General features: G+C 44.0%; 2 protein-coding genes across 2 annotated transcripts; both read right to left on the bottom strand.

Annotated features, from left to right (window-relative positions):
- Positions 1-1,426: 1,426 nt before the first annotated feature.
- On the bottom strand, positions 1,427-9,973 carry TMEM37 (transmembrane protein 37). The gene is made up of 2 exons (XM_081883555.1): positions 9,427-9,973; positions 1,427-5,269 (listed from the first exon to the last, which is right to left on the bottom strand). Exons 1-2 carry the CDS (start codon positions 9,445-9,447, stop codon positions 4,697-4,699), a joined length of 594 nt encoding a protein of 197 aa, XP_081739681.1. The 5' UTR covers positions 9,448-9,973; the 3' UTR covers positions 1,427-4,696.
- An 8,814-nt stretch (positions 9,974-18,787) lies between these two features.
- DBI (diazepam binding inhibitor, acyl-CoA binding protein) lies at positions 18,788-25,636 on the bottom strand. The gene is made up of 4 exons (XM_081922179.1): positions 25,507-25,636; positions 23,958-24,075; positions 19,720-19,782; positions 18,788-19,024 (listed from the first exon to the last, which is right to left on the bottom strand). Exons 1-4 carry the CDS (start codon positions 25,513-25,515, stop codon positions 18,948-18,950), a joined length of 267 nt encoding a protein of 88 aa, XP_081778305.1. The 5' UTR covers positions 25,516-25,636; the 3' UTR covers positions 18,788-18,947.

Raw genomic sequence — 25,636 nt, forward strand, 5'->3', positions numbered from 1 at the left:
TGAAAGTAAAATGCCACAGGGGAAGTTACCAAAAAAGTCTGAATTAGCATTTCTCTTAATTGAACGTTGTCATCCATCTTTTCAGAGCTACTGTTTCTCACATGAGACCTTGAACAAATTGAAGCATAATATACGTCAGCTGGGACCAAGCCTCTACCATGCTCTCTTTTTTATTTTTGCATTGCATTGTGTTAATGATGCATAAATAAATATGCACTCCTTAGTTGTGGTCCAATAGCTTACAGGTCTCCCAGAAGGCTGCAATGTGGAGCAAGTAGCCCATTCCTGCTGAAGAGATAATAACATCTACTCTGTGTTATAGTTTGAACCATCTAGTTTGTCTGGTGTGATTGTTCTGGACTATCACTTATTGAACAAATAGTTGTGATGAATCCAAAGCTAAATATTAGGCGAAAACAACATTATACATAGGCAGGTAGGCTTAAACTGAATTGCCCTCTTTCTTCTGCTTCCTCCGGTTGTCATCTTAGCTTCTTTCTAACTCATAATAAACTTTGTGAAATTGGCTGTTGAAGTCCTGTGTGCATTTCTGCCAGGTTGAAAGGGACTTGCTTTTCTGTTCAACATGCCTATATCATTTTGGCATCGCACTACACATGCATATGAGTTGGGGATCTGAGAGAAAAGCAATCTGCCGTTGGGTTCAGGGAAGAACCAAGTAAGCTGGATGCTATCCCTGTATACTAGGAAATCCAGTAATTAACAAAACAAAACATCCCACCTGTACTGCCAACAACCCGTTTGTGGCATATCAATGACCCATTTACAGTAACGCCCTTCCAAGTCTGAACTGTTGCAAGCTACTGATGCTGCCGCCTTGAGCCAAAGTACTAATTAAGAGCCTAAGAATTGCCTGTGGAGTGCCAGACTTTTCTAGTCTGTGGCAGTGGCCAACGGGATGCCCTCGTGAACCTCCCAAGCAAAGAAAGATGAAGATAGCAATTCCTTGCTATTATTCAGCCCTGGATGTGAATGTGCATCCTTTCCCACCATGTGACTATGGCACAGTACCAGTTGCACGTGTATCTTTGATCAAAATTGAATATTTTCAAATATAATTTGGTCTCTTCTGCTAAGCCTTCCACACACTGTATCACTCTGCTCTAGAGAAATGTGTGGCTGTGAGACTGTGCCATGCAGTGTGTTCCAACAGTCTTCCATTTTTTGATTTTGGAGGAAGGCTAGGAAACAGTCCGATTCAGTATAATTTACACTGATTGGCAGCCGTCTCCAGTGTCTCAGAGATGGATCTTTGCTAGTTCTACCTGGAGATGTTGGGGGTTGAACTCGGGTCTGTCTGGGTGCAAAGCACGTCTCTCCCATTGAGCAATGGCCTCTTCGGCATCCGTTTCCATGCTCTTGTTTAATGGCTACCTGCCCCCAAATTGCAACAGAGGACTAGAACTAGCAATTCCCAAAGTAGTTTATTGAACATTTGACATTCAGATCTGAGATTTCTTCCTATATTCTCTTACCATTTTTTTTTTTAAGAAAACAGTTTAGAAAAGCTGCAGGTTTCATAATAAAAAACAACACTTATTTGAGACAAAGACCACATACAAACACGCCCCTTTGCTATCACACTCTCCAGTCTTTACTGACAAAATGGCCTTTAATAGGAATGGAATCACACGCCCATATGAAGAACCAGCTATAGAATGGCGTGGAGGGCTCCTTCAGATTGTCAGCTCAAAATGGGTCTCTAATGCGTTTTAACCTCCATGGGATAGTCTTGAAAGCTTCAGTTCAGTGGAAATGGTGTGATACCCAGGCCCGCCTAATGCATGTGGGATGCCTTATCATAATGTGCCAATTTAAGAAAAGTCTGAATGGTGTGTACTTCAGGGAGTGTTGGAGTGTTGAGCTTTTTTAAAAAATGGAGCTGAAACTCTTAAGAAGCAGTCAGTGATAGGGGGAGGGAATGCAAAATCCCCCAAGCATGTGTACTTATTTAAGGGAAGCTATCACTTCTGTGGCTCTTACACAGCAGATTAGTCACAACTGCACAGTTGTTGTGCTACAAGATGATTATCTGGGGAGGCCCATGGGGAACAAAGCCTTGCCACAATTCCTTCATTCACTAGACCGTTCTTCCAAAAAGACATCATGTTTCCTAAACAAACATTTGGGATTGCCCTTGAATGAAATCCATGGCACAATATTGCCTCTTTCCAGTTGCTAGATGTCCATTATTTTAAAAGGATTGTGCTTAAATGGAGAACAGCACAGTCTGAGGGCCTGTCCACACGTCACATGTTTCTGATAAGGGTTTGTGTTCATTAGCCCTTTCTACCATTTGACAACTCACCTAGAACGCCTGAACCATTTGTGGACAGTTGGTCAACACTTCTGCAACATAATCATGAACAAATGTGTGCCAACCGCTCACCATTTTGGCAACTATTTGGGGGTCGGGTGTGTTGAACAGCTTCACATAAAAGCCACCTTGACCAACCCCTTTTAAGCCATCGTGAGGATACTTCTCTCTCCACTAGTCATGAAATGGTTGCACTGGGTAAATGGTGGTTCTTGAGGGTATTACGGCTGTTGTTTCACCAAGAAACAATTGTCAATCCATACAGAACTACATAGGTAGTTACGTGTGTCCCTGGATGTATTTTCAAAACAATCCTGCCAGCAGATATACACTAGGTCACTCCTGAAACCCAAACAAAAAAATTTCCAAGCATTTTTATCAAAGCATAATTTTTTTTAAAAAATGAGAATTTGAACAACACTCCCAGCTTGGATGACTGCCTTCAGAGAAAGAGAGAGCAGGAACTTTGCTTCCTGTGATTTTGAGAAGGGGGAAGTGAAATTGGCAATGCTAGCACAGCATTCCCTGATCTACATCCTGTTCTCTGAGGACTGCATAGAGTGATGGCGTTTTGAAAGATCATCTCTAGCCCATAGGGAAGAGTTTGCCTTGTTTTTTCCTCATTAACTCTGAGTAGCAAAGACCTCTTTAACAATATATTGGGCAGATAGCTCTGCCTCTCTGCAGCAAAGTGCCTTTGTTGCTGCTAAGCTGCCCAATTCACCTCTTCGGCTCCAACACAATGAGGCTTGTGGATCTTCTATAATTGAAATCATTCTAACCCATCTGGCCACATAATGAGATTGTGGAATCATGTGAAGAAAAAGGGAGAGGGAGAATAATACTTATTCGTAAAGATGCTTACTCTAAGATAGAAATGACTGGGGTCCATGCTTGCTATTCATGAATGAAAGAAATAACAATCAGACATAATATTAAATTATATAGCATAAGTTCCAGCCATGTAAGAGATGACTGCAACCCATATATTAAGCATTTTGATTCTCTGTGTTGCTCTCCAGCAACAGGGGTGCCTGAATGTTACAAAATTAAAGGTGGACATCTTAAGGAAGTTTCTTTTAAAATCACTTATACTGAACCAAATGAATACTGCAGGTGTTATTTTATCATTTGGCCGGTGTTGTTAAGAGTATACCTACTGTCATTAGGCTCCTTGTTGTGGTTCAAATCAGGCAAGCAGCTTTGTCATGATGACCAAAGTCTGGTTGTCTGTGTCCGTCTCCATCAATGCGCCTTCCTGTGGTTCCCCTTCAAACCATCCTGCTTCCAGGTAGGAGATGCGGCTGGGCAGTGCTTGGAACCTGTGGCCCTCCATGTATTGTTGGACTACAACTCCCATCATTCCTGACCACAGGCCATGCTGGCAGCAGCAGCTGATGGGAAATGGAGTCCAACCACATCTGGAAAGCCATTGAAATCCATTCCAGGGCAGCCCAGCCATCTCTTGCACTCTGGCCTGAGATCTCTTCCTTTCCCACTTGGAAAATGGTTAAGAGAGACACCAGAATGTGGTGAGATGTAAGACAAGCCCTGTATCTCGTGAAACCAAATTGTCACCATAAAAAGCTTCATGGGAGGTACAGTTCAGATGAGAGCAATAATCTCCATAGTGCACGGCTGGTTTGTTGAAACATTGGCATTGTATATAAATTAGATATACTCTCATGGCAGAAACAACAAGGACCAAAGCCCATATAATGTTTTTTGAATAGGTTATGCTAAAATGCAAATTATTTGAATTTGGAGGTGAGACCCTAGTTAGCATTCTCAACATTTTGCATAGTACAAATGATCCTAATCTTGATCCCAGCTGATGTGCAAAAATGAAACCATTAAGTTTTCTGAAAAGGACAAAGCACATTTATAATCTTTTCTCACTTCGATACTGAGTATGACCTCCAGTGAGATTTCTTAGTCCTGACAATCTGACCTATTGGTTTTAATGAGATTAAATCACAATTTACTGTGACCTGATTGGGGCTTTTGATTAATAAATCTAAGCACTCCAGATAGATTACAGTAAGGATGCGCCTTAAATAGCATTAAAACCAGGAAACCAAGTTTGTTTTGCTTTTACTGGGCCACCTTTAAATGAATGAGCTTTAAACAAAGGAAACCAGTCTTTTGCACTTCCATTTCTGTGGAGAGTTACATCATTCAAAATCTAAGCAGGTCAATGTAGCCAACTTCCAGTATCCAGCATCCATTATCAAGTGATCTTGGAGACATCCATTTCATATGTTTTCTCTTAATGTAAACTAAGAAAACTTGGTCTCCTTTTGAAAGGCCTCAGTTTACTTTTCTGTGTATCTGGTGAAGCTAATATCCACCATTCTTTTAATTTTTCCTCATTCTATTCCACGGAAATGTGATGTTGTTAAGATGAAGTCCACTGATTCCATTCAGGAAGAAAAGGAAGGCAGAAATGAATTCACACCAATAGGTTAGTGTGAAACCCGTGAGAGTGATGTGGTTCCTCAGAAGAAATAAGAAGCTCAAAACTCCAGTGAATGAGAGCAGGAACGAGAGAAGAACAAGGATCGATCCCATCGACCACTTCTTCCTGGAGTTGACGTCTTCACAGACTTGGGAGACCATGAGAAGTTCCAGGCCAAAGATTGCGACGACAACAGCAAAAGACACCAGACTTCTTGCAAAAGTCATTCCCGCGTTGATCCCTCGAATGTTGGCCAACGTGAGATCAGTGGCACATTTCAGGGCACTATTGTTCCCGACTGTGCAGAAGTGCCACAGTCCAAAGAGCTTTCCCTTGGCAAAAAGCCAGTGCCCGTCGCACACAGCAATGGAGGACAGGACAATGGCTATCGCAACGCAGAGGATAATCAGGCTCCTGATGAACATCTCAAAAAACGATCTTGTCCGTCTTCTACGAGTGAGTAACCACTGGGCCTTAAAGAGAAGGTCCAGAAAGAAAGAAGTTAAATACCCCTCCTATTAAAGCAACACAGATTGCTTTTAAATCGCAGCCAGCAATTATATTGCTATTGATGTTGTGACCAGTTAGAAAGGATGCTCAATAACAGCAAGAGTCGTTGAAGTCGGTTAAATACACCGTGCAGACAAGCTTGGTTGGGTACACACTATACATTTAAAGCACACTGCTACCCTCAAAGAATCTTGGGAATTGTAGTTTGTTAATGGTGCAGGGAACTTTAGATCTGCGAGGGGTTCCCAGGATTCTTTGGGGGAAGCAATGTGCCTTACATCTATGGTGTGTACGCAGCCTTAATATACAAATGATTTGAGAGTGCTGTGAGAAAGGGAAGACAGTGATAAAACATTTAAAATGCCACAGAAGCAGTGGAAGTCTTACCAAACCAATCTTTTGAATATAACATTGTGTGTGTGTGTGTGTGTGTGTGTGAGAGAGAGAGAGAGAGAGAGAGAGAGAGGGAGAGAGATGCTACATTTATGCTGTTAAGAAAAGAGTCTGCAAAGAAAGTAAATTATCTGCCATATTTCATTCATAAGAAAAAGAAAAGTGAAGCAGGCTACACTTAGTCGCATCTTTCTTTGGTCTTGTAGGCAATGCCCTGGCTGACTACTATTCAGAGAAGCAACAAGGCACCATATACTAGCAAACAGAGTTTTTATTTCCCACTAGCTGGACCATAAAGAAGGCTGATTGCTGAATAATTGATGCTTTTGAATTATGGTGCTGGAGGAGACTCTTGAGAGTCCCATGGTCTGCAAGAAGATCAAACGCATCCATTCTTAAGGAAATTAGCCCTGAGTGCTCACTGGAAGGACAGATCCTGAAGCTGAGACTCCAATACTTTGGCCACCTCATGAGAAGAGAAGACTCCCTGGAAAAGACCCTGATGTTGGGAAAGATCGAGGGCACAAGGAGAAGGGGAGGACAGAGGATGAGATGGTTGGACAGTGTTCTCGAAGCTACAAACATGAGTCTGACCAAACTGCGGGAGGCAGTGGAAGACAGGAGTGCCTGGCGTGCTCTGGTCCATGGGGTCACAAAGAGTCGGACACGACTAAACGACTACACAACAACAACAAAGCAGCACAGACCTGCTCTTGGCTGAACCAGGAAATCCTCCCACCATCGGAGCGTTTTTTTAAAATTGTGTGTGTAGGAACAAGTCTATTGCGCATGTGGCTTGCCCCACTTTACGAACTTGCCTCCCTCGCTGCCACTGCAAGCTTGCCTGCCCAGGCCGCCCGCCCAAAGCTGCATTGAAACTTCCCCAGCTTAACATTTTGATCTGTCTTGCCATGGCTTGTTCTGTGCAGAAGTGTTGGCTGTCATTGATGCCGCCTCCAGAGTTTTAAAAGTGAGAGATTAAAATGTTCTACTTCTCCCTATACACACTTTTCTAGTAATGAGTATTGCAGCTCCACGAGTTCTGATTTCCTGTGTGTTGGAGGAAAGGACCCTGACTATTTTGATGTCTCCATCAAGATAACCTTTATTGCCTGAGGAGCTGTCTCATGGGTTTTCCAGGGCCATCATTTTATAATGTTGTGACATGATTTCACAGAACTGTAGAGTTGGAAGGACCCTGAGGATCATCTATTCCAACCCCCTGCAATGCAGGAATATACAGCTGTCCCATACAGAGATTGAACCTGCAACCTTGGCATAATCAGCACCATGCTCTAACCAACTGAGCTATCCAGGCTGCTTTGGATATGGGCACAACATAAGGAGCAAAGGAATATCATTGCATTGTACAGCTGGAAGGGACCTCAAGGTTAATCTAGTCCAACCTCCTGCAATGCAGGAATCTTTTGCCTAATGTGGGTGCTCGAACCCACAACCCTGCGATTTAGGGTCCCATACTCTACCGAGTGAGCTATCCCAGGCAGAGAGGTATCAAAGAGAAAACCAGGACTTCCTCTCTGATCAGCACAATGAATGATGTTTTCAAAGGATAAGAAGTGTGAAGCAGGAGAGGACAACTTGGGGGGGAAAGATGGGAAATTCAGTCAAGCAGAGCTTGCGTTGAAGATGAGACATCCAGCAGAGGAATAATAAATGCTGGATAGGAGTTGCTTAAAGGTTAAGTGTTTTTAAATGCTTGATTTTATTATTTAATAATTTTAAGGGTGTGTGTGTGTGTACACATGCATAGATTTATATGATTTTGCTGGAAACTGCTGAAATGGGAATTTGAGGAAAAGGCTGTAGCTCAGTGGTTGGAGCATCCACTCTCCATACAGAAGGTCATGGGTTCTAATCCCAGCATCTCCAGGGCAAGGAGAAACCTCTGTCTGAAATCCTGGAGAGCGGCTGCCAGTGCAGAGAGGATTCAGTTAGAAGGACCAATGGTCAGACTCAGTATAAAGCAACTCTCTATAATGCCATCCTGCTCCCATTTCTCAGGAGCTTAGTTCACAAGCTAAAAACATTCGCTGTGAGCATATCCTCCTTGTAACATCCTATATCTCTTCTTTTCTTAATTGCAGCTCCTGTGGTTCATTATATATCTATCTATCTCTATATATTAAAATATGGCTCTTGCACAAAATATCCTCACAAGATCCACTGAGCGAGAGTCAGTTTTGCTGAAACATCAGTAATAATGTCCCGGGGAGGAACAGAGCCACTGATCTTTGTAAACAACTCATTGCATTCCAGGAGAGAAGGGAGGAAATGGAGCAAGTTCAGAATGTTATTTGAGTCCTTAAGTTGACAAAAGCTTACACAGTGAAACCCCAACGGACCATAGCTCTGCCTCTGGAGCAGAATCGTTTTGTACACATGATGTTAAAAGGGGTTTCATGGCGGAAGAAAGGCAGGGCAGAAATGTCAGAAAGCAAACAAGTTTTTTTAAAGTCCCCCCCCCCCAAGTATGCAGCTAGAAAGCATACAGAGTTTGCATATTCAATGGGACAACAACCCTGTGAGGTAGGTTTGGCTGTGAGGCACCAACTGGCCCAAGGACACCCATTGAGCTTTATGTCGAGCGGGGAGGATTCGAACCCTAACCCCCACGCTCTAACTACTGTCTCTCATCAGATTTCCCTCATTGGATGGTGAATGTAAATCTAGAAAAGCAGTCCAGACATTCAAAGTCAGATGTAAATGCCAGACCCTCCATGTGTCTCTATTTTCCAGAGACAGTCCCAGATTTACAAAAACTGTCCTGGTTTCTGATTTGATCCTGGAATGTCCCTGGAATGTCCTCATGGGAGAAATGTTGGAGGGTATGGAGTTATGTGATCCCTTCCCAGCCAAGGAGATAAGGTACCGAAGGCTGCCCTGTATAGGGAAGTTTTTTTAAAAAAAGTTTAGTGTTATATGTATGTATGTATGTACAGTGGTGTAGCGTGGGGGTGCAGGGGGGCTGGCTGCACCGGGCGCAACATCTGGGGGGGGGGGGTGCGCTCGCACTCGAGTGCTTAAATCCACGGGTTAGGGGGCACAAATTACTTGCCTTGCCCTGGGTGCTGACAACCCATGCTACGCCACTGTGTACGTATGTATGTATGTATGAAATCTCCCAGAGTGGCCGGGGCAAACCAGTCAGATGGACGGTGTATAAATAGTGAAATTATTATTATGATGAAATAGGGTGTCCCTATTTTCATCGGAGAAATGTTGGAGGACCTGAAACACACACACACACCTACAGGAAGAGGGAGCGATGGAGAGAGAGATTTTGAGATTGCAGGAGGACAGAAGATCTTCTATCCGGGAAGCTCTCCTAAAGGAAACGACAGGGAGAGACAGAGAGTTGGCCACAGCCAAGGGGGATCGACACAATAGCACATAAAAGAACTTTTTCCGCCTTGCTTCAAGACAAAGCGATGATAATAAGCGGGGAATTTGCATCGAGCAACAGGTGGCAAAAGAAAGTCGGCTAGTTTGAAGCGCGGGCTGCGATGAGCGGCTCTGCCTGTAGGGCGAGGGGGAAAGGCGGGCAGAGGCGCTGCAACGCCAGAACAAAGGGCGGCGGCGGCGGCGGCGGCGGCACACAGCGATGCCAACAAAACACGCAGCTCCAGCCCAAACAAAAAGATACATATATATATTTGTCCCACCCGCCAGAGAGGAAGAATGGCTCCTCCTGAGCTCCCGATTTTACCTGCACCGCGATGGCTGTCATGCTGCCTTGCGCCCCTTCCCGCGGAGCGAGGCGGCGAAGTCCGGGGAGCAACTTTGAGGTCGGCGGCTGCGCGGCGGAGGAGAGCGCGAGAAATGTCTCCCGGGCGCCCGCTTCACGCGCCCGCTCCCGGCCAGGGGCCCATGGCGGCGGAGTGGGGCGCGTCAAAGGCCGCTCTCGCCCGCGCGTCCTGCCGAGAGCGGCGGGAGGCAGGCAGGCAGGCAGGCGAACTGCCCTTTGAGTTTTCCCTGTGGCTGAGTCAGCAGCCGAGCCGAGGAGGGAAGGAGGAGGAGGAGGAGGAGGCCGCCGAAAGCGGCTGGAGCCGGCGAGCGGCTGGAGGAGGAGCAGGGGGAGGAGGGCCGAGAGAGGCGGAGGGCGCTCCGGGCAAGCCCGGCGCCAGGGAAGGGCCGCCGGGGGCACAACCGCCGCCCTCGCCGGGGCCGCGGCAGAAGTCCCCTCCTGGGTCGCCGCGGGTGGCAGGGATCCACGCAGATCTCCACGGATCGCCTTTTCCGGGGGGATCCGCTGTTTTCTGCGCGCTTACATGCGCAGGTGACCTGGAGTGCTCCAAGCCGCCTCTTTCAGGGCGACTTCAGTTGTGCTGCCTTTCTTTGTGAAATAGGCATTTTATTGTGTTTTTTTTTCACAGCAGGGCAATAACCGCAAACAAAACAAGACTTGGAATACAGTTTGTCAATTTGTCAGTAACAACTTATTTGCCCCTGACGGGATTCAAGGTGGTTTACAAAGGGGGGGGGGCACTAAAAACGTAGAAAAACCAAGCGTTTTTGTAACACGTGTTTTAAAAATACCAACAATTGTGATAAAAAGCAGCAGGGCACCAGCCCTTTCATTAAAAGCAGTCACTTGGCAAAAGCCTGTTGGAACAAGGAATGGAAGGACAACAAAGAGGCTGCAGGCTAGCTTCGGCAGGGAGGGAGTTCCAGAGTTGCTACCACCAAGAAGGCCTTTTCCCACATTCTCTCAGGTGGAGATTGGGAGAAGGGCCTCCCCCAAAGGTCTCAAAACCCAAGCAGGTTTGTATGAGGGAATCTAGGCGTTGTGATCAAATTGTGACCAGAGGAGGAATGACCATGGGGAGAAGCGCAGAGAAATGAAGCACCATGGTGCATCTGCAGAAGCAAAACCAGACACTTTCATCTGCCTCAGCAGCAACAAAACATGTCTCTTCCATACAGGTATTAGTCTCTACAGCCTGCACTGCAACCTTGCAACAGTTTGACTTCACCCCCAAGGCACGCTTCTCCACTGTCTCCTGAGACAGAGAGAGGCAGACAACAGCAACAGGTTGCATTTTTGCATTTCATTATCCTCTAAGGTCACCTTTTGAAAGTCTACCAGTCAATTTGGGATAACATGTCACAAAAAAGCTTCTGAAATAATCCTAAGGACATAAGAAAAGCCCTGATGGATCAGGCCAGAGGCCCATCTAATCCAGCATCCTGTTCTCACAGTGGTTAACCAGATGCCCATAGGAAGCCTGCAAGTAGGACATGAGCCCAATAACATTCCCTTGTCCTGTGGTTTCCAGCAACTGGTATTCAGAAGTATTTTGCCACTGAGAGAAGCATATTGCCTCCATTTTGTTTGTTTTAGAGGTGTCACTAGACACTCCCCCCCCCACGCACTCTCTCTGGGAGTTCTTACTCACAGTAGGGATCTCCCAGCAATGATTGCACAACATTTAACATAAGGAAAACACAAGAAGATAAATGCCAGTTGGGCAGCTCTGAGCAGCCTGTGAAAACTGGATCCAGTGCCAGCTTCTTGCCTGGGGTAGACTGCACATGCTTGCAGTTAAACTGGCATTGGCATGCTAGGATGATTGAAGGCTGATGCTCTAACATATTTGTACCCTCAAGTCCTTATTATGTTCACCGCCTGCAGCTATCAAGGCATTGCTGAGCAAAATAAGGGAGGCAGGGTGGACAGGGGATCCTTCTTACTTTCTTGCTGCTCACCCTTGCAGTAAATTGATTGTTGGAGCAGGATGGGTGGGCTTATCGATTTGTCTGCTGTCATATCCATGTAAAGTATATATCCTCAGTTTCTTCCTTGTTGTGAAATCTATAGCTCTTAACATTTAAAAAGCCATCTTCTTGTGTTTGATAATTGCCCACGCAGTATTTTCACCAGCACTGTGAAATGTTATTTCTTGCAAGCTGTTATCCACATGCTTTCCCTGATCATTCCATATTTCTGCATTCAAAAGCCAATATTGTTTCGTACTTGGTGACTGTTTCATTGCCTAAATCAGGTTATGTGGAAGAAAAAACAAAATGGAAAGAAATCTAAGCCACTTTATTGGGATTTCATGTACTTGTAGCGCTGGTCAGCTATTTTCTTGTTTCATGCTCCCTTTGGACTATGTCACAAATTAGGAGTCAAGTCTCTTTTCTGAGAGCAGCAGCTAGTTTTCAGGATCAACTGAAACAGCAGTTAGTAGAGTGAAATAGAGCAGATATAGTCCTCTGCAGCACACCTTAGGGGATACAGCCTTGTATAAAGTCAGGGAACGGGCTAAAGGTCTCCAATTTTACATGCCTGAGATCTGATAGTGTTATAGTTACTCCACATAAAAGTAAGGAAGCTCCTAGCCAGAATAATAAAACAGCGAACTTTTGCACTCTCTCATTATGTTTGATAAAGTCGTTACTGCTTTGAAAAGATTGCAGCATGTGAATCACAAGGAAAAACATCCAACTTTATCAGAGTCTGCTGTCAAAGTCCAAGCTTTGTCTTGAAAACATAGCAATTTAGCGTTTTAAGAGTGTGATTAGGGCAGTTCGCAACCCCACCAAGGAAATACTCCAAACCAAGTGGAAGGCTCACAGTTCAGGGTGAGACCATGTTTCAATCTTTGGCATCTCTAGTTAAAAGAATCTCAGGTAGGTGTACTGGGAAAGGCTTTGTGGAGAGGCACTGTGCGCCCAAGTAGAAAATACAAGCCTAGATAGTCCAGTGGTCTGACTCTGCATAATGAGAGATGTAAGACAACACTTTAAAACAGCTGCCTCATCTTGATTAAGCATACCTTAGCACAGTCAAAGTGTTCAGCATGATTTATGGTCACCTCAATCATTTTTACAACAGTCTTGTAAGGTAGGCCCGTATTATAAAGTTCTATTTTAATGCTGGGGCAGAGAGAAAAGAAAGTGGTGCTTGAAAAGAGTGCCTCCAAAATACATTTGGGGCTGAGATGATATTTGCGGTCTTTAGGTGTGAAATATGGGACCAGATGATGTTGGACTACAACTCCCATAATCCCAAATCATTGTTCCCCATCCTTTCTTTCAGATGCTGTAGAAAATACAGTGGTACCTCGGTTGTCAAACGTAATCTATTCCAGAAGACCCTTTCACTTCCCAAACATTCGAAAACCGAGGCTCAAAGGGCGGCCTGCAAATTCAATAGAGGAAATTGAAAAGAAAGAAAGAAAAAAACCCTGAGGAAGCCATTCGACTTCCAAGGTGCGTTTGAAAATTGAAGCATTTACTTCCAGGCTTTCGGCGTTCGAAAACTGAAATGTTCGACTTCCGAGACGTTTGAGGTACCACCACTGTACAAATATTTGAATGCGCCCTTTCATAGCACACACAAATGAGATAAATACAAGGTTACAGGCTCATGTTATATCAGTGGTATATCAGTGTAGAATAGAGGCATGATAGAAAAGCTTGCTCAACTACAAGGACTGAGACCGAAAGAAGGGCTCATCATGTTGACTCACTTCAACACTGCAAGACAGTTTGGCCTTTTTCGATGCAGACCTTGTAATGAAAAACAGGATGTCCAGTGGAAAGGGTTCTGTGCAAAACAAAGCTAGTCAGCCAATGTATTGCGAAACAATATGATAATCTGAAGTTCAAAAGATACAGGGGGTTGAAGGAGAAAGAGAAGAGAAGAGAAGAGAAGAGAAGAGTGTTTAACAGTTTTAGCTACATTCCAGGGCAAATTTGCTTTAAAGGCATCAGTACAACTATGAGAGAGCTCTAGAATTGTGTGCTCTCAACTCTTATAGAGAAGTCATGCAGTGTGCAGCTCTGAAAGTCATTCGTTACACAGCAGTCAATTTTTCCCCAACAGCGGAGACACTTGCAGATACAAGGTGTACAGGTGAACCCATGCGTATCTCTCCGTAGTTTTGAAAACGTTTGGGACCTTTGGGTGGAGTTTGTATGTGTCCATTTATGAATAAGTGCTTCTACCTTTAACCTTACGCCCAATAATGAAGTCCACAAAACAGAGGAATAAAGGTTGGTTTCTTACATGAAATAAAAAGGTAGAGAGCGCATACGGATGCTGCTTAAGGCAGCCTGTTTACATACATACATACATACATACATACATAACCAACCAACCAACCAACCAACCAGTGCTTTTTTCCTAAAAAAAAGGTTAGGGGTACTCTCATTTTCCTACTCATATTGAAATACTGCCACTCAGTGAGACCAAACTTAGATTCACAAAATGTTTAGGGGTATGCGTACCCCTGCGGCCCCCAGTATAAAGCACTAATAATAATAAAATTAATAATAATAATAATAGGCAGCAAATCATATAGTACATACCTTGATCATAAAGGTGAAGTGATCCCCAGGATCCTTATCTGTCTAAAAGCCTGGAGTGGATATGATTTGCTGTAGTATCCACCCTAAAAAAAGGGGGGGTCACACGTATTTGTCTTGAAGCAATCAGAACTAAAGATCTGTGCATTGTGTGCCAAGCTCCCTCTGTTGATATTCTATAGCAGCACAACTACAGTGTCTCTCACCTGTTTCTTGATCTGTTAGTTTATCCTTGAGATTGTGGTGTGAAAAGTGGGTCCCTGATGTTGTGAACTTCCCAGAATCCCAACCAACTTAAATATGGGGTTTAAGTATAATTTTGGACCAACATAACTGGGGAGAGGCAGGATCTTCCTGACTGTTATACTTCATTTATTCATTGTACTATTGTTTATTCCTACAAGTTACTGTCTGTTTACCAAGTCTGAAGTTGGAAGGACATGACCCTAGTGAGACATGACTTGATTGTATTGTTTCCTGAATCATTACTTTACCTTTGGAGAAAGATGGCACTGCCTATGCTGAACCCAATTATTTCTTACAGGAAATGGCAATTAACGTTTTCTGGTAACACAGGATTGTGTGTGCTGACCATTACATTACGTATTAGGTCAGGATATTTACTTACATTTTCTAGGTCACATTTAAGTTAAGGAATAGTAACAGGGTCAGAATGGGGGCCTCTTTTCATATGAAGTAGTGCCAACTGCAGTGATACTGTGATCAACAGAAATAAACCGTAGAAAAAGTTCAGATTGGCATCCTTTGTTGCAATGCATCCATAAAAACAAGAGTCTGCCCAGTTATCAGATTTTCTTCTAGGCTGAGCAGGCAAAGTGGCAGCTTAATCAACCTTCAAGAGTTGTAGCAGGAGCTCTTCAAATCCACAAATAAGGCCATTTTCAAAACATATATAGCAATGATCTAAATAGTGCAAGGGTTTGTTTTTGAATGTCTGGCAAGAGGCTGTTGTTGTGTCATGGTATAGACCCCTATACACACTCAAGAGATAAGTTTTTATTTGTTTAGGAACAAATCCTTGAGTCACATCTAGCTAGTGACTCCCCTCTCAAGGCAACACTCAGCCTCAGAAAAGTAGGTGATAAGGGAAAAGATCCTCTCCCCTTTCCTCCCAGCAGTCTTATTTTGCTGAAAATAGCCCACCTACCCACAACTACTATTTTCCATCCCATCTCCCAAAGGAAAAATATATGGGAGCTATGTATTTTCTTCCATGGGAGAAATCTTAAACTCCCAAGATGGAGAACAGCATTTTTTAGGAAGGAAAAAAAGACTCAACCCCTGTATAGTCGTACCTTGGTTCTTGAACGCCTCAAGACTCGAATGTTTTGGCTCCTGAACGCCACAAACCCAGAAGTGAGTGAAGTTTTGTGAACTTGTTTTGGAAGTCTAATGTCCGACGCGGCTTCCAATTGAGTGCAGGAAGCTCCTGCAGCCAATTGGAAGCCGCGCCTTGGTTTTTGAACATTTTCAGAAGTCGAACAGACTTCTGGAAGCATTCCGTTTGAGAACCAAGGTATGACTGTACTTGTCTTCTGACTCACATAACACACACATCCATGAGGAAAACAACACATAGCCAGACTTCATTTGTGTATGTAGCTTAGCCTTCTCACAGGATTTGTTTTTTATAGCTTTTAACTGGAAAGGCTTGGTCCAAGTGGCACACTTCTGCTCATTTTACCTGCAGAGCTCTAAGGAGCAGGGCCTGGGAACTTCTTTTGGTCCCAGGAACTATTCAAGGAGAGTCAGCATTCAGTGTTAACAGGCATCATGGAATTCCAAGTCTACTCTGATATGATCCAGCTTAGGCCTTCTTACCTGCTCCTGTACGAAGCCTGCCAGCCTTAGTTCTTCCCTCTTGATTCCACTAAGCTTCAGGTTCTTTTGGCTACCTCCAAACAGATAAAACAAATCTGAGCTGAACCAGCAAGGTTTTTGAGCAGCACACACTAGCTTTAGGAGTGAAAAGATTCTACTTAATCCTTCCAATTGAATATTGTAACAGATACTGCTTGAATACCCTTTAAAAAACAGTAGTTGCAGTTAAGAACTTTAGTTGCCAAGAGTAGGCAAGGGCGTCCAAATCGCCTACATTAAGAGTTATTTGGCTCCATCTGGTGACCAGGATAGGCTTTGCAGCTCATCTTTGAGTTATGACCCAATTTGCTTCTCAAAATTGCAGCGGGGAACACCTCATCGTCCTAGAAGCATCACCTAGATTGTTGGCCATAGTAGGATTTAGGAATCTTCCCTATTGTGCCGGATTTACGTATAAGCTAAAGAAGCTATAGCTTAGGGCCCCCCAAAAAATTAAAGGAAAAAAACAACTGGATGTACATTTCCAAAATATAAGATAAAAAACAAATAAAATAAAACCTACATACAGCAACAGTGTTTTGTGTTGTGTAGGCTCCTATCTGTTATGTGCAAATGGCTTTAGATACATATTGGGCCCATAAATTACCATATAGCATACATTCAACACCAAAAACAGCGACAATTTGTTGTTGACAAAGGGCAGCTGGACATATAAAGGGCCCTATTACCTTCAGTAGCTTAGGGCAGGGGTCTGCAACCCGCGGCTCTGGAGCCGCAGGTGGCTCTTTTACGCCTTTGCCATGGCTCCGGGGCGGATACTAGCAAGGGGAGGAGGCGTATTGTGCGCCCCGACACTCCCCACTGTGGCAGGCACTGTACTGGCTGTGACGTTGCATGGGGGCGGTGCGTGCGTCAGTCACGCACCCTCCCGACGTCACCTTCCCGCCCGCCCTCTACATTGTAAGGGGCATGTACACTGGTCACTGCATTGAAAGGGGGCATGTACACTGGTCACTGTTTTGAAGGGGCGTGAAGAACACACACACACACACACACACAAAAGGTAACTTGTTAATTTAACGTTTATTTCTATGAGGAGGAGTAATTCTGAGGGGTCAAACAAAGAAATAATAAAAAAGTGACAAAAAAGTTATTTTTATAATTACGAGTTTTGCGGCTCCCAGGTTTTTTTTCCTTCGGAAACGGGTCCAAGTGGCTCTTTTTGTCTTAAAGGTTGCAGACCCCTGGCTTAGGGCCTCATCAAACCTAAATCTGGCCTTCCCAATACAATACAGGCTGCCATGTCTCAGGGCCATGGCTCTGCTCTGCCAAAAACCACCTTCACACCATTTCACTGCTTGTCCTGAGGTCCCTTGTGCTGGCACTTGTTTGAATGAAACCTGTGGAAGATACTAAGCCTTTAAGGTGACACACAGTCTAAGACCGCCTGTGAATAGGCAGTTTTCAAAGACTATGCCTGCATCCAAGGGATTAAGCTGGCTTGCCCCATCCTGTACTGAAGGGTCATCTTTGCTATTTGAAGCTAGATCATAGGGCAACATCCAATGTCAAGTGCTGCTCAGAGCAGACTCCCTTGAAGCCAATGCAATCTAACAAAATCAGCCCATTTATTTCAGTGGGTCTAACTCCAGGTATGGAGCAGCTTGATATCACTTCTAGTATTTTCCAAACAACTTGAGGGGAATATGCCTAATGCATCTCATAAGCAGGACGACTGCACAAGGGCTCTCACAATATGGGTTTTCCTTCTGCTTGTCTTGAAACCAGCTATGGAGGCGTGGAGGGAGCATAGATATAGCCGAGCTAGTTAGAGAGAGGTGCTAACAACACTACGGTTGCAGGTTTGACAGCTTCATATTTCTGCATTGTAGGGAATTGGACGACATGGTCATCAGCGTCCCTTACAATTCCGTGATTCTACAAAACTCCCAGAAGAGTGCATAGGGGAAGCTGAAATGCTCGTGCAGGTGAGTCATGTGTTGTTGAATTCCCTCCAGTGCTTTATACTACATTATTTGTACAGCTGCTATTGAAGGTTTAGGGATGCGGTCTTGGGCTTGCTGATCAGAAGGTCGGTGGTTCGAATTCCTGTGACGGGGTGAGCTCCTGTTGCTCAGTCCCAGCTCCTGCCAACCTAGATGTTCGAAAGCACACCAAAAAGTGCAAGTAGATAAATAGGTACTACTATGGCGGGAAGGTAAACAGCGTTTCCATGCACTGCTCTGGTTTCGGTGTTCCGTTGCGCCAGAAGCGGCTTAGTCATGCTGGCCACATGACCCGGAAAAACTGTCTGCAGACAAATGCCTGCTCCCTCAGCCTGTAAAGCGAGATGAGTGCCGCAACCCCCGAGTCGTCTGCGACTGGACTTAACTGTCAGCGGTCCTTTACCTTTTTATTGAAGGTGTGCCTTACACTGGCTGCATTGTTCAATTATAGTAAGTGCGGCATCATTCTGCTTGGCACCTACAAGTTTTAGAAGCTGCACAGAAAACAATATTTGCAATGCACTTCCAATCTTACATCAAGAACAAGGATCCTTAGCCTTCGTGAATTGAACTCGCCACTTTTCTGACCAGTGGAGTGTCACACTGTTTGTTCACACATGAGATGGGCAAGAGACTTGGAACTGTGAAGCAGTGTCTGCCCCAGCACTGGAAGCAGCTGAGCAGCTCTTAATGACTGGCCAAGGGACAAAGAGAGGAAGTGCCACGGGACTCCAGCTAAAAGCAGTCTGTGGCTGGCTTCAGATATTTCAACAGTATCCTGCCATCCTTGCTGGAGAGCCAGACAGAGGCCAGCCTCTATACTAGTGGTCCTCTATACAACCTGAGCAGGTATCATGCACAGTAATGGACTCCTCCTGATACGAGATCCACGAGACTACCAACAAGTGAATTTGATAGTGTTTATTATACAAACCATTAGAAGTAAATTTGCACAGCTATTAATTCTAGAAACTGGCATCAAGTCTTGGCACTGCCACACTGTGTAAAACAGTTTAAGTTAGTAGAGTAAGGCATGATTCCATTTTAAGGCATGCAGGAAAGGGGTTTATTGCATTCCATATTTTTCCTTCAGCTCTTCCACTTTTTTAATATATGCTTTCATTGCATCTTCTTTGGACATTCCTGAAAGAGAAAAAGGATTGTGTATGTGAGCAGAGATAAAACATGAAGTAGTGTTCAAGCCATGCTAGATCTATGGTATCAGCCTGCCTCCCTCGCCCTAGTCACCTAAGCAAGGACTCCTCTGTGCCCATTTGTTACATAACCGTATGGTAGGTTAACCTTTACTTCAGTGGCGTGTGAACACGAATAGTCAACTCAGTCTAAAAGATGGCCCAGCTGTATGTTGAAACCGGATTAAGTGGTGGAGATCATGAACCCTTAAAATGGACAAGGTGGGGAAAGGAAAGCAACAAACAACCTTGACTCCCATGTACACCTTACAAGTTATGCGTTTTGGCCAAAGGAACCTCCTAGCTTCTCAGGTACAGAGCTGGGAATCTATAAAAGACGACTCTTGGCAATTCTGAAGGTGCTGAAACAGCCTGCTAGCAGGAGTTTCAACACAGATACCCTCCCCCCACTGCATCCATTGACACCAGCACATCTGTGCACACGTGGAAACATGAAATGGCTGCAGTACAGCCAGCTTTTGTGACACTGAAACTAAGGGCTTAAAGGAAGGCCATAAAACTGAAGGAATGAACTGCTAGAGTTAAGGCAAGTAATGTTGATCTATGGGTGAGATTAAGTTGAGTCAGCCATCCCAATGATTTGATAGCAATTGAGTTGTATTTGCTGTTGCACTTAAGGCTTACCTTTCAAGGAATTCCAGGCGTCCCACTTGGCCTTCCCTTTGAAATCAAGCATCCCAGGACGGTCTGAAACAGTGACATTTTAACATAGTAATCCAACAGCCTTGCTTTCCCCCCACAGTACAAGAGATCACTTTGGGTATACGAACAAAGGCAAACTGCATGAACTTGCAGGTGAAACTTCTTAAAAATAAAGATGATCACAATCCTGACCAGTCAGAATCTTATTTATCTTAAGTTTCCCATTTAGATTTAAGAGGCAACAGCATGGTTGGGGTATATATTTTGGCATCCTTTTGTTACTTATTGTTTGTTTTTTTCAGCCTAGAAACAGAAGTTTAGCCCTGCTTGTTAAAAAGCTTTAAGCCTGCCAAATATTTACTTCCTGCCCGTTTTTGTTCATTGTATAGTAAGTTGTTTGTTAACTCTGAGTTTCCATTAGGATAGATCACATTTTGCTGTGTGCCGATTCTAACTGTTTTTCTAAAGTTGATATCCAATCTAGAGGTACTTCCTTGAAAGCCATGGAAGAGTTGCTAATGATAGCAAAGTTGCTGCCTCTCAACTTTTGAAGGACGGCTTTAATCCAAGGACTATTCAGTCAACATGACATGTTTGTTCCTGGATGAAGGGTATTTACTAATCATTGTTCAAAATGATTTCACATACATGGTTTAATGTGCAACCTAAAGGCCAACCTAAAGGCCACAATGGAGCCCCCTAAACCAAGATGAGCAAGTTTCCTTTGGATCATCTAACTCAACTCACTAGCACATCAACAGAAGTGCCTGCATATTTGTTCTTCCATAAGATAGGAAGCCTGTGTTGCCAAGTTAGGCAGCCTAGATTTTAAGACAAATATGCCCATACTGGCTACACCTATCAAAAACTGTGACTCATCAATTCACAACTAATTTTAATGGTAGGCAACTTGCTCAATTTGCACCCCTCTGCACAGAATCACCCTACATTTTCATGCAAATTGCATGCCATATGTGTTGTAATATTCCATTTGGAAATAAAAAAGATACGAAAAGATAAGATTTCTCTCTATATATATCCAAGGACACTTAAGACAACCATTCACTGGGACAGAAAATGCACAGAACATCTCAGGAGCAAGCTCTGGTAGTTCCTTGGTGCTCACTTTGGGACCACTACTGCCATATTGGTTGTTCCACTTCCATCTACAAGGAGGATCCTTTTCAGCAATAAGGAAGACAATATTCTGGCACTCTCTTCTCTGATCTACCCAACTAGCTACTCTATGGTACACAGAGATACAGGGGCAGATTCCATTGCAAAAATTTTCACCTGGAACAGACGGCCTCTTCCTTTTGGCTCCAAGCGATTCTGTTTTTTTGGTAACCAATCACAATCTCAATCGTACCATGTTATTTTGCATTTATATAGTGAACCTCAAGCATCTGAATAAGTTCACATATATTTCCAGTAATCTTTATACAGCCACCCTGTATGAAAAGAGACAGCATCCTCCAAAGGATCGAATGAACTCTGAGCCAGCAACTTCTCATTTGGCTTCCAGTTAACCATTTGTAACAGTTAACCATTTGTGCCTTGGCCTAGTGTAGTGGCTACCGTACCAGAGGAGCCTTGGTTTCCTTGGCAATCTACTGAACACCAGCATTTGGTGTAGTAGGTTTGTCCGTATTTGACTGCTCTTTTAGAAGGACTTGCCTGAAGGCCCAGGATGGTCAAATATTGCCTTTTGACCTACTTTCCATGCCTGTGCTTTAGGAGTGGCTGGAGAGGGGTGGGGCATACATAAACAAATGTATTGTGCTCAAGTTCTACGATTAGCATTTCAGAATGAATTGCATGCAAACACAGCACTGTCATTTTTACACCAGGATTGGCAATGGGGCTATTCATGAAAACCAGCTGCTTGCAAGGTACTGGGTGACCTTTAGCTCTAGTTGGCACTGTCATCCCAGAGGGAAGCTAAGCTACTGCCTGACCCTTGCACTGCTGGCACTGGAAGCGGAGGCAATTAGCCAAGAGTTTCAGATCCCCCTCCTGCAGCATGTCCATCAGTAACCACACTGTTGCAAAATAAAACAGGGGTACTCATGTCAGTCTTCTGGTTGGTCCCATTATCAAGAACCAGTATGCTATCCTTTATTCATCTACCAAGCCTCTCTCCCCTCCCCATTCTCCAAAACACACACAAGCTACAGAAACAGAAGAATTATGTCTAGACTTTCCATCCAGTTTTACGTACTGAAACTGGACTCCCTTTTCAGCTAACTTCCCTGCATTTGAAGTTATCCAATAGGCTGAACCACCAAGTAGGTTGGTAGATCAGGGTACCAGCTGTGGCAACAAGAATGGCCTCCAAGAGAAACTAGTCATTCTCATGATCAGTACAAAAGTTGTGTTTGCATGACGCTCTCACACCAATGTTTAAACAAAACCAAAGTTAAAGGAAGCAGATATACAAGGCCTTTAACTTCCCAAGCATTTTTAGGGCTCTTCCGAATAGTTGCTTGTAGCACACCCCAACCTGACTTCAGCTACTTATTGATATTCCTGCAAAGGATATCTAAATATTAAACCTCCCCCTGCCTCGAACACTGCTATCCAGTGCAATGTGCAGATTCTACAGGTGTGCTTTTAGTTGTAAGATACCAAATGGGTGCTTCTGTCCTCGACTAGTGAATCTGATAGTTTCACCTTCCTCTTGAAAGATGAAACCCAAGCGTAATACTAGGCTGTTATGTGAACCCTAGTCTAGCTGTGCAATAGTCTGCTATCTCAGCTCCAACTAAAAGTGGCCCAACCTATCCTTTTGGAATTCACTTTCTGAACACTAGTCCAAATTCTGTGTAGCCGCTATTAGGCGTAGGAAACAAGAGCTTTCCAATGTTAATATGCAGGCGAAGGCAAATACTTAATTTTATTTATGCTGTCTAATTTTAAATTGCTGTTATGGCCTAATCTGTATTGAAATTGTCCTTTGTTTTTCCGGTGTTATGCTTCGCTGACTAGCTGTACGAGTTAATCTGGTCTGTGACCGTTTAATAAAATTTGATTTGACTAGTCCAAAGGATACTTGGAGTGCCAACATGGCAACACATCCAAAGCAGCAGACACATTCATATCCTGCTTAACTGTTGTACTGCAATACTGGGCAAGGGTTGTGGAGAGAGGTAAAGAGGATCTGGTTGTAGCTTCTAAAGGCAGTCACTCAAACTCATAGCAAGTTCCACTGGAACAGAGTTTACAGTTGCCATTCTCACATGCAGCAGTTTCACGAGTTCTATGCCAAGGACCCTCACAGAAAAGGCATTTTGTTTTGAGTTGTGTGCAAATCAGAGCAAGCTATCTTTCATAGCAAGTATCTTTCAGAGCTGCAAGTGCTCCTAGCCCAAAGCTCTTGAGAGTCAGTTAGACTAGGACACCAAAAAGTTAAGCAATGCCCTGAACTACTGGATTGGGTAAATTGCTTCACTTAGAACATGGAATCTCTGCAAGGATCAGACAACTCGTCCTGACTAGGCCTCTGCAATGTAGAACATTTCTGCAGACACTATTGCAAGTTACATCCCACTTGTTTCTACTGTCTCATAAGAATCAGCTAAATCTGGCTACACTCATTGAAGTATGTGAGCTATTACATATTTCAAAGGAGCTGCTGTAGCAGAAGTTAGCCGTGATGGTCACCTCAATAGGGAGACGATGTGAAATGATGTACCTGAAACTATGGTTATGTTTGCTGCAATATTACTTTTTAATCCACTTATTTATATGCTGTTGTATGAAATCTATGCACATCGCAGGACTCCATGCTATGTATGCAAGCAGTAGCAACTGATGCTTTTAACTATTTATGGTATGAAGCAGATTTTGAAAGAGGTTATAAGCAGCTAAGTAAATTGCTTGCTATTGCAAGTTGCTTTCAAGCAAAACGAGCAAGTCTGAAATGAAAGGCAAGTTGATCTCGTTGAAAGGCTGCCCCGGGCATTTAAGGAGCTCTGTATTGAGGAAGCACATTTACTATCAAGTGTTACATGCAGTTAATATACCCAGATTTAACTTACGGTGCTCATTTGGACTCACAGCATATAGGATCTTTACCTATCTGGTGTGAGATACGTTACATTTCAGTATATAGTAGTTTATAATTCTCAATGAAATAACTCAACAGATTAGGATGAAAGAATTGCTCAATGAGCAATCCCTAAGCATGGATTTGAATGTGGTGTGAAGTTAACTCATACCTGTATTTACATCTCCAACTGTGCCCTGCTTGTAATGGCTGTAGATATCCAGCATTTCTTGATCTGTTGGTTGGGTCTTCAGCTTCTTGACTTCTTCTGCAGCTTTTTCAAACTCTGCCTATTTCAAATAAGGATTCAAATTAAGGGATTTACTGCTGTTCAATACACTTAATGTAGGCCAATAGTAATTCATCTAAATCAGAATAAATTTTAGCACCAAACTTTTTAGAGCTTCATGAACTGTGGTACAGTCCTTTACATGTTTACTTTGAAATAAGTCCCACCAGGTTAGTTGGACTTACTCCCAGACAAGCATGCATAAGATTCAAGGTGTGGAAATTTAGTTGGGCAAACAGTGTGGAGATTTGAAGCTTGATAATTATCCTGAGGGTGGAAGGTTGCAAAATGAGTTGCTTTACTAACACTTGGCAGAAAAGCTGTTCCAGCACGACTTACAGGGGCTGCCTCCGATGTTGCCCAATTTCTTTTCAAGTTCAAGTTCCTGCAAGCCACTTTCACCAAGACATTGCACACGCCACCAAGTGCTGCCAGATACCTTGAGCAAGCTGCTCATGCACTTGGCAGCGGAAGCCACAAGGGGCCATTATCTCCAGCTGCATTTGCATGCTTTTTCCCAGGCCCAACTTTGTAAATTCTCTTGTTGCATCCACAGTCAGCATGCTAAGGAATCCTTTCACACAAGAGCCTCACATACCATAAAAACTGAGGTTTTATCGCCTATCCTTCAACCACTAGATCAGTTAGGCAAAAGTGCCTGTTCCAGATTATTATTTTTTTTTGGGGGGGGGGGGGAGAGAGAGAGAGAGAGAGAGAGAGAGAGAGAGAGAGAGAGAGAGAGAAGAAAAGGCTGTCTGTACAGTATTAGCAATTCTAAACAACAAGAACTCAGCTTCAAGCTATTATGCATAAGGACTGCAGACCCACTGTGCAAAATCTTGAAAGTCTGGCTTCTGAAAAGTTTCAACCACCATGAATGAAGATACAAAGTAACAGCTTTGGAAGAATTTTTAAGAATTTACCTGGCTAGTACACGCTTCACATTTGTGGTTTTATAATGATCACTGGCTATTTCAGAAGCAGCGACCTACTTTTAAGAGTTGGCCGCAACTTTGCAGAGGAATAAGCCCCTGGAGAACTTCGCACTGCCTACCAAGGCACAAGCGCGTGCTCTGCAATGGGAGAACAAGGGCGCTTCATTTCTCCTTCTCCTCCCCGACGAGGAAAGAAAGAGACACCCCGCCCCCTCATTCCGGGCCGCCTATATTGCGGGGTGGGGTTTGTGTGGGTGCTTGCAGGAGCAACATAAAACAAACTTATTAGGCAGCGGCCAGAGGGAGAAGTGCGGAAGACACAATTCCAGTTAGAAAGAAAGCAGGAACAAGACCTCAACAGAGGCGCGTACACCTTTCCGCCGACTATTGCAGAGAAAAGCGAAACCGACACTGAGAAAAGCCTAGCGAAAGAGAAGCAGACTTGCCGCGCCTGCAAAGGGAAGAGCACCCTTTCGTTAGGGACGGGGGGGTCTTACCTGTGTCATGGTTAAAGAAGCGCGCAGCGACCTCCTCCCGATGCAACAAAAGGCTGAACTGCGCCCGTTGCAGCTTCTTGCCCCAAAGTCTCTATTTCACGAATCAGCCCAGCTCGCGCGGCCAATCAGA

The sequence above is a fragment of the Podarcis melisellensis genome (genome assembly GCF_964234715.1).
Source record: "Podarcis melisellensis genome assembly, chromosome: 1".
NCBI classification, from domain to species: Eukaryota; Metazoa; Chordata; class Lepidosauria; order Squamata; family Lacertidae; genus Podarcis; species Podarcis melisellensis.